Here is an 11,426-nt window from a genome sequence, read left to right on the forward strand (position 1 = left end):
CCCATTGAATTTCCACCAAATATGCACGTGATTTGACAATTATCCTGTGCCAGCTCTCTTGGATTTCTCGCCACATTACCATGAGCAGTGGGCACTTTTTTTTGTTTGTTTGAAAGCGAGCAGTGAGCACTTGCCCATGGTGAAATGGGGGTTTGTGCACGCGTGACAGCGTCTGTCTGAAAGCTGAGGGTCTCTTCATCGAAACAAAAAGGAAAACGGCTAAGAGAGATGAGGAGGCATGCGGCCCATCAAATTTCCTTTGGGCTCGCTCGGTCGCAGCTAAACCAGAGTGCAGCCCAGCCCAACCCAACCCAACCCAACAGGCCGAAACCCCCCCCCACCGCACACCGGCGCGCGGCGCAGGAGCTCTCCACGGCACGGCAGCCGCGCCGCTTTTCCCCTCGTCGCTGCAGACGCCGACGCGCGCCTCCGCCGTCTCCACCATGCTATCCAGGCGAAGGTGCGCGAGCCCGCTGTCCATCCCTTCGCTCCACAAGCTTACAGCACCGCGCTTCTCTGCTGGGGCCCGTTCCGGGCTTATTCGCTGACTCCCGTGTTCTTCTCTCCTCCCGAACAGATGCTTCACGGCGGCGGCGAATCGGATCCGGCCCCTCGCGAGGGCCTTCTGCGACGCACCGGCTCCGCGCGCGGATGCGGCGCCCGGCGGGGCGCCCGGGTCGCAGGCACTCCCTCAAACTCTCTCCCTCTGCGTTTCGGTTCTGCTGTAGGGTTTAGGGGAATGCGTCGTGTGGGGTGCGGCGAATTGTGATTGATCTTTGGAAGTGGAATTGAGTTTTCATGCGTCTCTAGCGCGGGTACCAGCACTGATTTCTCTCGGTGAACCTGTAGGATCGCACCCAGGAGGTTGGTGGCGTGAAGGCTGCACCTGATGTGCTCGACGTTGCTATCGTCGGTGGAGGCATGGTGGGCTTGGCCGTTGCTTGTGCATTGTGTAGGTATTGCTGTTCGCGTGCTTTCTCCAGCTGTTTAAGTCGTTGATGAGTTTGGCACCTTGCGTTCAGTTTTGGCTGGCGATTGATGCTCTTGGACTACCTTCCCTTGCTTGTTGCATTAGTAGTAATCATAGATAGTATCATCCCAAATTAACAGTTCAGTGTGGAGAGTGCTAGGCACTTCTCTGGGAGTGTTATTTTCCTGTTAACAGTTCAGTTTGGAAAATTTACCACTAGCAAGTTTTTTTGGGAAAGGCTCAGTCACATTGTACCTTGTATGTGATGTAAAAAAGTTGTAATTTCTCACTTGCTTGTATATCATGTATGCAGCCAATATGCCATTGACAAAACATCTCAGAGTCGCCATTATTGATAGCAACCCTGCATTGAAGTCAAGAAATCACCTGACTAAAAACAGTATACCTGATTCTAGGGTCAGTACTGTTACTCCTGCAACCATTTCCTTCTTCAAAGGTATGATTCTGGATCAAACATGTGCACTATATTGCTTAATTTCAACTGTCTCTAATCCTGTAACGATATTTGGGCTGTTCAAGTTTGTCTTGTGTGTTTGGGTGTCATTTCATCTAGATTGACCTTCCATGTTGTTTACACAGATATTTACTCAATTGCATCACCTTTTAAGTTGATCAACTATACAATATGACCACATTACATATAAGGGGGGTCCACAGTTTGCCAAAACAGAGTCTGGCTAGTTCGCTCCGCTTAATCAGTGTTTGGTTCAAAGTTTCAGTTATAGTTTGCCACGCTTTATTGGACCTGAAGCCAGCTATCACACACCCATTTTCTATCCATATATTGTCACAAGTTTGGTGAAAAGATTTGGCTGCCACAAAAGGCTTGCCAAATGAAGTATGGTAAAGCCTTCCTCTCATATTCGCATTACGTTTCTCCATCATTTTTTCCCCGAAGAACTGTTTCTCCACCATTCTGCACAGTCATCAGCACCCAATATTTGGTAGTCCATTTCTATGTTGTATCTCCATCCAATGTTTTGCTCAACTTCCAATCCTGTTATTTGGTGTCAAAGTTACCATTCATTATTGTGATCAATTTGATTGTTATGTCATCCCGTTATTGTTTCTGTTTCATTGGGCCACCAATTCCTTTTAGATCACCAGTTTACACTTTGAGTTGGTTACAATGCTGGCTCAAAATATCTGTTCTTTTTGCTCATTGGAAACGATAGTAAAATATGTCTCCATTTGCCGAAGTATAATTGAAAAAAGATGTTATGTTTGTACTTTTTCCTTTTTATATGTGCACGGATTGTTTGTCTACTGGAAACAATAGCCTCATGCATGTTCTCATTAATATGGCAGATATTGGTGCATGGGAGCATGTTCAACAGCAACGGCATGCTTTCTTTGGTAAAATGCAGGTGAGGAGATAACATGCTTTTAGCTATAAACAATTTATTCTATGCCCATTATTTTTCACTTCTGTCTCTTTTGACCGAACACATTCATGTTGTATTTGCACTTTGAGCTTTTGCTGATTAGATGCCAAGTTGTGAGCTTGTACTAAGTTAACTAAACAGTTGCATTCATCTACTTGTGCTTTACACTATGCTAGCAATACTAATGGGGCATGCAAGCCTAAGCCTTAAGGTATCCAAAAACTTGTCCAGCTCAGTTGCCAATTTGAACATAGAGACATTACTACAACTCTAATATGCTTCTGCTTACTGGCCTATCTCATTTTGGATTAGAAATAAAACAGAAGCTTAAGTATTTTGGAAGATAGCTGGTAGTAGATTTTTTATATTTTTTAAGCATGCCAGCTGGTTAGTGTATGATGTATCGTGCCAAAGTTCAACTATCACCTAACCGCACGTGCATGCATTAGCAGTTGCCTTCTTTTTGTTTGGTCTTTTCCTCTCTTTATTCGCACACAAAAACACAGTGGCATCAATGCTCCACTTCAGTAAATAAGTATCATACTGGATAGTTTATTTACTACTGGCAGGTGTGGGATTACACTGGACTTGGATACACAAGGTATAATGCAAGAGATGTGGGCAAAGAATACCTTGGGTATGCTTTAACAAAAGCTGCTGTAATTTTTTATCTACTTTTATGTCAGTGGTTCATATCTTTCCCTTTGTGTTTGCATTTTTTAGATGTGTGGTGGAGAACAAGGTGCTTTGCAACTCACTGCTCTTACGTTTTCAGGTTTGTCTTTTCTTTAATCCTTTAACACCAACACTTATTTGTATTGCACCTTGCTGTTTGTGCGATATAGGTATCAAAAGTAAATCTTATGGTGTATTTATCATAGTAAAAGGATGAGTTTTCTGTTGTGCTGCCTAAAGCACATATATTCCATTTTGTTAGCTGCACACAGTATCAATAGAACATCCTTTTTGATATGATGTGCTTAAAGTTGTTTAGTATAATAAGATATTGAGATTATCTCAAATAACCAAGAACTCCACATGGAAGTTGATAATTTAGCAGCCCTGATTCTCACTCTTGTTAACATACTTTTTTTTTGACATAGTCAACTTAGTCTGATGCTTAGAAATGTGACCCTGGCCAGGAAGAATTGGATGACATCGAAAGTGTGATATACCCTACCAGATTGGTGTCCCTTACTTTCCCATCGATTAGCAAACAAGCGGGAATGAAGCCAACATCAAGTGAACCATTATCCGCAGGTCATGCTACAGAAGAGTTACATCGCAGTAATTTAGTTAAACTCGACCTCAGTGATGGAAGGACTTTATATTCCAAATTGGTGGTAATTGCTTATTTATCTTATTTTGCATTATTTTGAGCTTTGTTTTGCTTCATTTCCTCAATATCCTATTTAAATTTTGTTGCAGATAGGAGCTGATGGTTCCAAGTCCAATGTTAGACAGATTGCAGGCATAAAAACAACTGGGTGGAATTATCCGCAAAGTGCAATTATCTGTACAGTGGAGCATGTTGTGGAAAATGATTGTGCATGGCAGAGATTTCTCCCTTCTGGTCCAATCGCACTGCTTCCGATAGGCAACAACTTCAGCAACATTGTATGGACAATGAGCCCAGAGGAATCACTTCGACATAAGTCAATGAGCCCTGAAGAGTTTGTGAAGTCAGTGAACCACGCATTGGATTTTGGCTATGGTCCGCATCCTCGCTCTAGTGCTCTTGACCATTACATGGAAAAGTTCTTTTCTGGCATTGGGAATACTGCAGCATCTACAAAAGAATGTTTTGAAGTACCACCAAAAGCAACTGGTGTAGTGTCTGAGAGAATGGCATTTCCATTGTCATTGATGCATTCCCATGATTATGTTTCAAAAAGACTGGCATTAGTTGGAGATGCTGCTCATACAGTCCACCCCTTAGCCGGCCAAGGCGTCAACTTGGGCTTTGGTGATGCTGCTGCTTTAGCAAAAGTTATTGCTGAAGGAGTTTCTGTGGGATCAGATGTCGGGGATGTAAGTATCTATTGTTACTTTTGTGTAGCCTTTTCCATTGAAATTTAACCATAGAATTGATCATGCTCCATCTGCATCATTCTTGTGATTCTCATGTTGGATATGAATTGTTGATCATATCCCGAGTCTAGTCCAACCACAAACGATCTCATTCTTATATTTTCTTTTCCTTTGTCAGCTGACTTTGCTACAGCGGTACGAGAAGGACCGGAAGGCTGCCAATGTGGCGATGACAGCAGTGCTTGATGGTTTCCAGAAGATGTACTCCGTCGATTTTGGACCCCTGAATGTAGTGAGAGCTGCCGCGTTCCACGGTGCCCAGTACATATCACCGCTGAAGAGGAACATCATCTCTTATGCAATGGGCGACACGAAATGGCCGATATTCTCATGAACAATAGTACTTAGAAACTCTACTTCTAAACTTGTATGATGCACCTGGTTTATAGTTTTGGCTTGTACTGGATCACTAAGAAACATTGTACTAGCGGATGCAAAGCAACAGGCAGTCAATAATTGTTTTGTGAAAAGAAAATTACTCGTGCTGTTCCTTTTGATCTGAGATGAATTGAAATCTTGTGTGCTCCATTGGTGTTGGAACCTGATCTCCCGCTAGTTTCGGAGATTGTTCCTTCGATGGTGCTCACGGCTCGTTCTTAGTATTTCCTTGAATCACATTTTTTCATGGCTGTACATATGTGCTTGTATGTATAATGTATAGCCATTAGCCAGACTAATGGTTGGGTTCAGTTGCAAAATTGATAGAACACAGGCGGGCCCAATCAGACTGGGCCGGTGAATGCGGGCCGTAGCAGGCCTGCGGAAGGTGTTATCTCATGGATTATTAATACTTCTTTTAACTATGTTTTAATCAGAGAATGAACGATTGCTTAGCGTCGGCGTCTTCGTCGCCTCGTATCGAACGAACGAGAGAGAATACCCCTCCGAGTCGGCCAGTCGCCGACGACTTCACGCGGGCAGCGCAGCCGCGTCCCCGACTTCCTTCCCTTGGGACACAGAGAAGGGGGAAGTGATGAGCTCCTCCTCGTCGGCGTCGGCCGCGCCGCCGGAGGACGACGTCTGCTCCGTCTGCCACGACCGCTTCCGGATCCCGTGCCAGGCAAACTGCTCCCATTGGTTCTGCGGCAAGTCCCCCCCTCCCCTTCCTCTCCCCTGCCCCTTTTCCCCCTTCGGAGGATTTGATTTCCTTTTTATCTCGACCCGTCCGCGCCGGCATAAATTCAGTTGGCTGATGCGGCCGGCTAAGCAGAAGTGGCAGGTACTCGGTTAGGAATGGATTTGGGGCTGTTTGCTTCTTCTTCTTCTTCTTTGATACAAATTACGATACGGGGAAGGGATTGTATTGGCCCGAGTTGTCGAGAACTTTTAGGCTACCTAAATTGCTGCGATTTGCGAGTAGGGTGCCGGAATTGACCTGTGATCTCTCTCTATCGTAGAGTCTGCTTAGGAATTAACTCCACGAGTCGATGCAAACTGAGGGTTTAGGGTCCTGAAACGACTGAACTTGTAGAGCCAGGGTTATGTGAATCGACAGCATGGATCATTGCTAAAGAGAGGTCAGATCTAGAAGGTGGTTTCATTCAACCGAAACTGATGAACACCACCTCGACATGCCCTCATCTCAGGCAGGAAATGCTGTAACTCAATTTCATTACTGAGCCAACCAAACAACGTGTCGATGAACCCAGTACTTGCGCGAGCTGAGTCGAACAGCTTACTGTAGTATTGTATTGAATTGCAGTGAATTCAGATGATGGCCACCTAAATGGGATAAATTGTTTTGGGGGCAAGGACATGTGTACTGCCCCATACTCACTATCAGCCATTGTCATATTGAAAGATAGGGTTATGCTTCCTTTATTTGGAAGTAGGTATGACTTCTGCATTGCATGGTGTTCAGGTTCAGTATTATCAGAAGATATGTAGTTATCTGGTCTTGTGAAGTGGAGATGGTTACACATACCTAAAAGGAAAATGACATTTGTTTCCCAATTTAGTGAACTACTAATTTCAGCTTATAAACTGTGCTGATGCCTACCTAACTTTACTGCCTTTTGAGTCTCCTCTATTATTGAGTGGTGTGATATGATGATCTTTTCCAGGAGAGTGCATCATCCGTGTTTGGCATCATGGACCTGCTGTACAGGCTTGCAAGTGTCCCATTTGTCGCCGCCTTATAAATCTACTGGTACCTGCTCCTTTATCAGACCAGGAGGATGATCCACAAGTTGGCCGTATTTTGGGAGAGATTCAGCACTATAACTGTATATTTGGTGGAGCACCACGCAGCCTGACTCAGGTTTGTACACTGTCCATGAAAGCTGATTTCTTTACCGTCTCTTTCAAGATTAAAATCTACGCTGGATATTTGTATTGATTACTGCGTTTGATATGTCAACACTGCTACTATTGTTAGAGATCATCCAAATGAAAAAAAAGTGGCCAAACTACTTGATAAGTACTTAGCAAGCTCTGAGAGGATATTTTTATTGTTTCAAAACAGATCTCTTGTCCTAGTGTTCCTTGATTCACGAGTCTTCCTCAGTCCCTAATAGGATTTGTAGCGTATAACTGGGAAAACATCAATCTGGCATATCTGACTACTGTACACATGCCTTAAGCATGGTGTGATTAATGGACCGTACTGTAAGCATATGATTATTTTGATCACATGCTTTCTTCCAGATCACATCAACTATCATCTGGTGTTATTAGGAGTAATCCCTATTTGAACCTGACATACATAATTAAAACTATGCAGTGCTTTTACACTCTTTCTAACAAATCTAGAGATTCCCATGTGGCTACTTTCAGTTATAAATGTATGCCTCTAGCATCTAGCCTTATGATCTTTTAGGAGGTTTTCATCTAGCTTCTTGTTTTTTGGCAATCCACTTTTTTTTGTGTGTTTTTCTTCAGAGGTTGCAAGACCTACCCTTCTTCATCCGAAGACTGTTTAGAGAACTATTGGATCCCCAGCGGACTCTCCCACTTGTGTTCAGGGCACGGATGATGATGATGGTGAGCTCGACAGATTTAAATGTTTCGTTATTTGATATTCTTATTTAATATTATGCTGGAAAGTTACTAAGATTGGGAAAGCAAACAGGCTGTGCTGTTTCTGTCCGCAGTTTCATACCATCGCCCAATGCAATGGATGTGAGAGACGAGACCGTATGTAAATCTGATATTCTGACTGATTTGAACTTGTAGGTTGCATTGAGTGCAATTTATGTGCTGAGCCCTGTCGACATTCTCCCTGAAAGTAAGTTCCATATTCCCAAGAACCAGTGTCAACATCATGATAAACTTGTCACTACTATTTTCTGAACTATCATATATTCATATACCATCATGGCCTTGATTCTGCATTGTGCTGTTGTGCAGGTGTGCTGGGGCTCTTTGGATTCGTTGATGACCTGCTGATTCTGGTGATCGTGTTCCTCCACCTCGCCGCCGTCTACCGGTCGTTGCTCCTGTACCGCCATGGGGGGCAGTAGAAGGCGCTGTGCATAGTCATTTGCTTAACTGGGTTCCATGCGGAGTTTTCGAGGTGGCAGCTTTGGAAGAGTGCTGAGTAGATGAGGAGGATATGAAGGACGGCTGGCTCGTGCTTGTTTTGTAGTATTCTGCTACGCCTGTTTCCTTAGATTCTGGAGGGTGGACTTGTGTTGATGGGAGTGGATCTCTGTTGTATTCAGCTTGCCGGATCTGCACAGTTCATGGATATGACAATTTGTTTCTCTTGTCAATCTTGATTTGGCTCACATATTGCTGATGCCTACATATTCTGGAAACAGAAGAAATACAATTATGCAACTAGGTCCTATCTCAGCAATCATAATTACTTCGAAGGAAATGCTTACACCCAAAAAACAGTACATATATGCCCTGCTTTAGCAAGCCATGGCATAAATACAGTAGGCCCTACCAAGGAAAATTATTGCATAAAAATATAATGCAATTGGATAGACAAACTACAGTTACAATAACAGACGATTTATACAACGCACCAAATACAATTGCGATTCAAGAATGTGCTTTCGTTTTTTTGTGGTCTAAAATGAGATCGCAGAGCTTAATGTGGCCTAATTTTCCTATACTGTTGTGTTATTTTCATTGTGCATGAGCATATTTCGGTTATTTTTGTCTGTATGAATTGAATCTAGTTGATGTGTACAAATCCTGATCCAAAAGAATGAGCCTCATTTAAATTACAGAACCACACCATAGGAAAGAATCTTAACTCTTTTTTTTTTCTTGAACACGCAGGAAAGAAGAATCTTGAACTTTTGAAGTTATTCAAGTTGTATTACGCATTTCTTCTTGGTCTTTGCATTTAAAACATGTTGCTTGAGACTACTCCCTCCATATCGTTTTAATTGTCGCTGGCAGTTCAACAGAAAAAAGACTCAAAATATTTGACGTTCTAGAGTTCACGTCATAATAAGTGGCCTCCCATTTTTACCCCTGGCTCCACCGCCTGATCATGAGCCTCCGCTGCTAGCCTGCTACCATCACCCTGCTCCCCTCAGCCTCTGCTGCCTGCTCCCATGGGCAAAAGGGTAAACTCCTTTCTTCCTTATAATTTTGACGAACCTGTCGGCAACGAAATATAAAACGATACGGAGGGAGTACGATACTACTAAAATATCTCCCCTCCAGCCGACCGGCCGAGTGCTTTGTAGCATCGCCATGCTCATCTCTGAGTTTGGATTGTTCGATCTTAGGCCCTGTAGATTATATAATCCAGATTAAAATAAGTTGGACACAAATAAACAACCTAGATTATTGCAGGTCTAGATTATTGATTTGGAACGTTTATTCCTTAAAATATCCTTGTTCAAGTGGTATGGGTCGTATGGTAAAAGAATAAAAATAATCTGAAATAAGCGTCTCAGCACGCTCTGCTCCGTCCTAGCTCTGCGCCCAAGCTCACCTCCTGGAGTCCTGGAAGTCAACAAACGGCTAAGGGGGTGTTTGGATACGAGGTGCTAAACTTTAGCAGGGTCACATCGAATATTCAGATGCTAATTAGAAGGACTAAATATGAACTAATTACAAAACTAATTGCACAGATGGAGTCTAATTCGCGAGACGAATCTATTAAGGCTAATTAATCCATCATTAGCAAATGGTTACTGTAGCACCACATTGTCAAATCATGGACTAATTAGGCTTAATAGATTCATCTCGTGAATTAGACTCCATCTGTGCAATTAGTTTTGTAATTAGATTATATTTAATACTCCTAATTAGTATCCAAACATCCGATGTGATAGGTGCTAAAGTTTAGCACGCTGTTCCCAAACACCCCCTAACTTGTTCAGGGCAACAAATCAGTGCTTTTTATTTTTGGAAATAATGCTGCGCTATGTACTGCTAACTTGTTCCTGAATTTGCATCTGCCGTGGACAATCAATCCCACTTAGCTTGTGCAGTTGTACTATCTAGGTGCGTGAGTATTAGCTAGGCCTAGCTGCAAAAAGTTTTAACAGCTACAGTAGTAACTACTTGTGGCGCCTCCGTTTGGCTTCTGATGCAGCATGCCATGGCGGGCGGTTGGCCCTTGGCAAGCGGCTGCGGAGGGCGGGCGTGACCGCTGGGCAGTGGTCGTGCAGGTGCTCGGTGAGGCGCTGGTCCGGTACGTTGCAGAAGCTCAGCGGCTGGTGGCACACCAGGCACCGGTACTGCTTCCCAATCTCACTCACCACCTCCCCGAACACCGCCGCGGTGTACAGCACGCCCCTTGACCTCGCCATCCACGCCGCCGCCTCAGCACGCCTGCATTACACATATTGCAGTTGCTTCTATTTGTTATTGCATGCATGGAGAAATGGAAGGATCAACAGCATCTGGCAGCAAAATTAGACCTTGTTTAGTTCTCAAATTAGGAGTGACAAAGTTTACATTTTGCTATAAATGCGCAACTGTAGCATTTCGTTTGTATTTGTGAATTATTGTCCAAACATTGACTAATTAGGCTCAAAAGATTCGTCTCGCAAAGTACAACAAAATTGTACAATTAGTTTTTGATTTCATCTACATTTAATACTCCATACATGTACCGCAAGTTTGATGTGATGAATAATTTTCTTTTTACATAGTGCTAAAGTCGGGAAAAAGGGAACTAAACGAGACCTTATTCTTGCTCCTACTAGTTGGGAGCTAGCTAGAAACATTGCTACTTGCCTGTCGAACTCTGGAAAGTACACTCTGAGATAGTCCCAGACATCCCTGCATGTCCTGCGCCTCTCAGCAGGTAGGTCCCTGAAGATTATTCGCAGGGCAGAGACAAACTGCATTATCCCAATTTGCAGAGAGAAAACGGCAAGGCAAAGGATGGATAATCAACTGAAAGCAGCAAGAGATCATATATCCATCGACGATACAGCAACAAAATTATTCAGACTTACAGCGAGGGATTTGTTGGCTCGCCCACAGCTGCCACTGCGGCTGCGAGGGTCTTCCCAAGGTCGGAGACCAGCTTGTCCAGGAGAGGAGTGCGGCGGTGTAGCCAGGTAGCGCCCAAGATACTGAAGAAGTAGTACTGCTGCGCCTGCACCGGCTTTCCATCGCACAGCAGCTCCAGAGCGTGCTGGCGGCGAAGCAGGACGATGAGCTCAGGGTGGTCGCGCAGCATGTCATCCGCGGGGCCAAAGCCTGGAGGAGCGTCCTTGTGGCCGGCGTGCTCGTTCTTGCGTAACAGGAGGGACTTGGCCACATGGTCGGCGGCGTCAAGCCAGCACCTGGCCTCGAGCAGGGCGTCCAGGGTCGCGGGGTCATTCTCAACCCCCAGTGGCTTCAGCGCCCTATATATATGCATCCAATAAGAGCCAGCCAGGTATGTTGTCATGATAAATCGGATGATGAACTTGAGACACTTACCCCTTCGGATTTGGGGGGTGTTTGGATAGCAGGTGCTAAATTTTAGCACCTGTCACATCGGATGTTTGGACACTAATTAGAAGTATTAAACATAGTCTAATTACAAAACT

The 11,426-nt window shown here is 44.1% G+C and overlaps 2 protein-coding genes across 4 annotated transcripts; both read left to right on the top strand.

The window, feature by feature from the left end:
* The first annotated feature begins 309 nt into the window (after nucleotides 1-309).
* Nucleotides 310-4,962, top strand: LOC101778770 (ubiquinone biosynthesis monooxygenase COQ6, mitochondrial). Of its 2 annotated transcripts, XM_004981059.3 has the most exons (10): nucleotides 310-460; nucleotides 578-683; nucleotides 850-952; nucleotides 1,284-1,427; nucleotides 2,300-2,358; nucleotides 2,946-3,013; nucleotides 3,100-3,151; nucleotides 3,519-3,719; nucleotides 3,805-4,407; nucleotides 4,586-4,962. In XM_004981059.3, the coding sequence occupies exons 1-10, from the start codon at nucleotides 444-446 to the stop codon at nucleotides 4,799-4,801; spliced, it is 1,569 nt and encodes a 522-aa protein (XP_004981116.1). In that variant the 5' UTR covers nucleotides 310-443; the 3' UTR covers nucleotides 4,802-4,962. The 2 variants fall into 2 exon arrangements, with proteins under 2 accessions (XP_004981116.1, XP_022678956.1); XM_022823221.1 differs by lacking the exon at nucleotides 310-460 and having other exon boundaries at nucleotides 850-956.
* Nucleotides 4,963-5,307: 345 nt separating this feature from the next.
* LOC101779448 (E3 ubiquitin-protein ligase RNF170) lies at nucleotides 5,308-8,225 on the top strand. 2 transcript variants are annotated; one of them, XR_002675890.1, is made up of 5 exons: nucleotides 5,308-5,552; nucleotides 6,531-6,727; nucleotides 7,348-7,449; nucleotides 7,538-7,693; nucleotides 7,816-8,225. XR_002675890.1 is itself a non-coding variant. In XM_004981061.3 (5 exons), exons 1-5 carry the CDS (start codon nucleotides 5,441-5,443, stop codon nucleotides 7,926-7,928), a joined length of 576 nt encoding a protein of 191 aa, XP_004981118.1. In that variant the 5' UTR covers nucleotides 5,316-5,440; the 3' UTR covers nucleotides 7,929-8,225. The 2 variants fall into 2 exon arrangements, 1 of the variants encoding a protein (XP_004981118.1); XM_004981061.3 differs by having other exon boundaries at nucleotides 5,316-5,552; nucleotides 7,642-7,693.
* The last annotated feature ends 3,201 nt before the right edge of the window (nucleotides 8,226-11,426 follow it).

Source organism: Setaria italica, chromosome IX (assembly GCF_000263155.2).
Source record: "Setaria italica strain Yugu1 chromosome IX, Setaria_italica_v2.0, whole genome shotgun sequence".
Lineage (NCBI taxonomy): Eukaryota > Viridiplantae > Streptophyta > Magnoliopsida > Poales > Poaceae > Setaria > Setaria italica.

What these genes read in the sequence shown, in the direction of transcription:
- LOC101778770 (XM_004981059.3), top strand. An exon ending in GTGGGCAAAGAATACCTTGG is followed by an intron (nt 3,014 to 3,099) that starts GTATGCTTTAAC and finishes TGCATTTTTTAG; the next exon opens with ATGTGTGGTGGAGAACAAGG. An exon ending in CACTGCTCTTACGTTTTCAG is followed by an intron (nt 3,152 to 3,518) that starts GTTTGTCTTTTC and finishes GACCCTGGCCAG; the next exon opens with GAAGAATTGGATGACATCGA.
- LOC101779448 (XM_004981061.3), top strand. Translation starts at nt 5,441, where the DNA reads ATGAGCTCCTCCTCGTCGGCGTCGGCCGCGCCGCCGGAGGACGACGTC. An exon ending in CACCACGCAGCCTGACTCAG is followed by an intron (nt 6,728 to 7,347) that starts GTTTGTACACTG and finishes GTTTTTCTTCAG; the next exon opens with AGGTTGCAAGACCTACCCTT. An exon ending in GGGCACGGATGATGATGATG is followed by an intron (nt 7,450 to 7,641) that starts GTGAGCTCGACA and finishes TTGAACTTGTAG; the next exon opens with GTTGCATTGAGTGCAATTTA.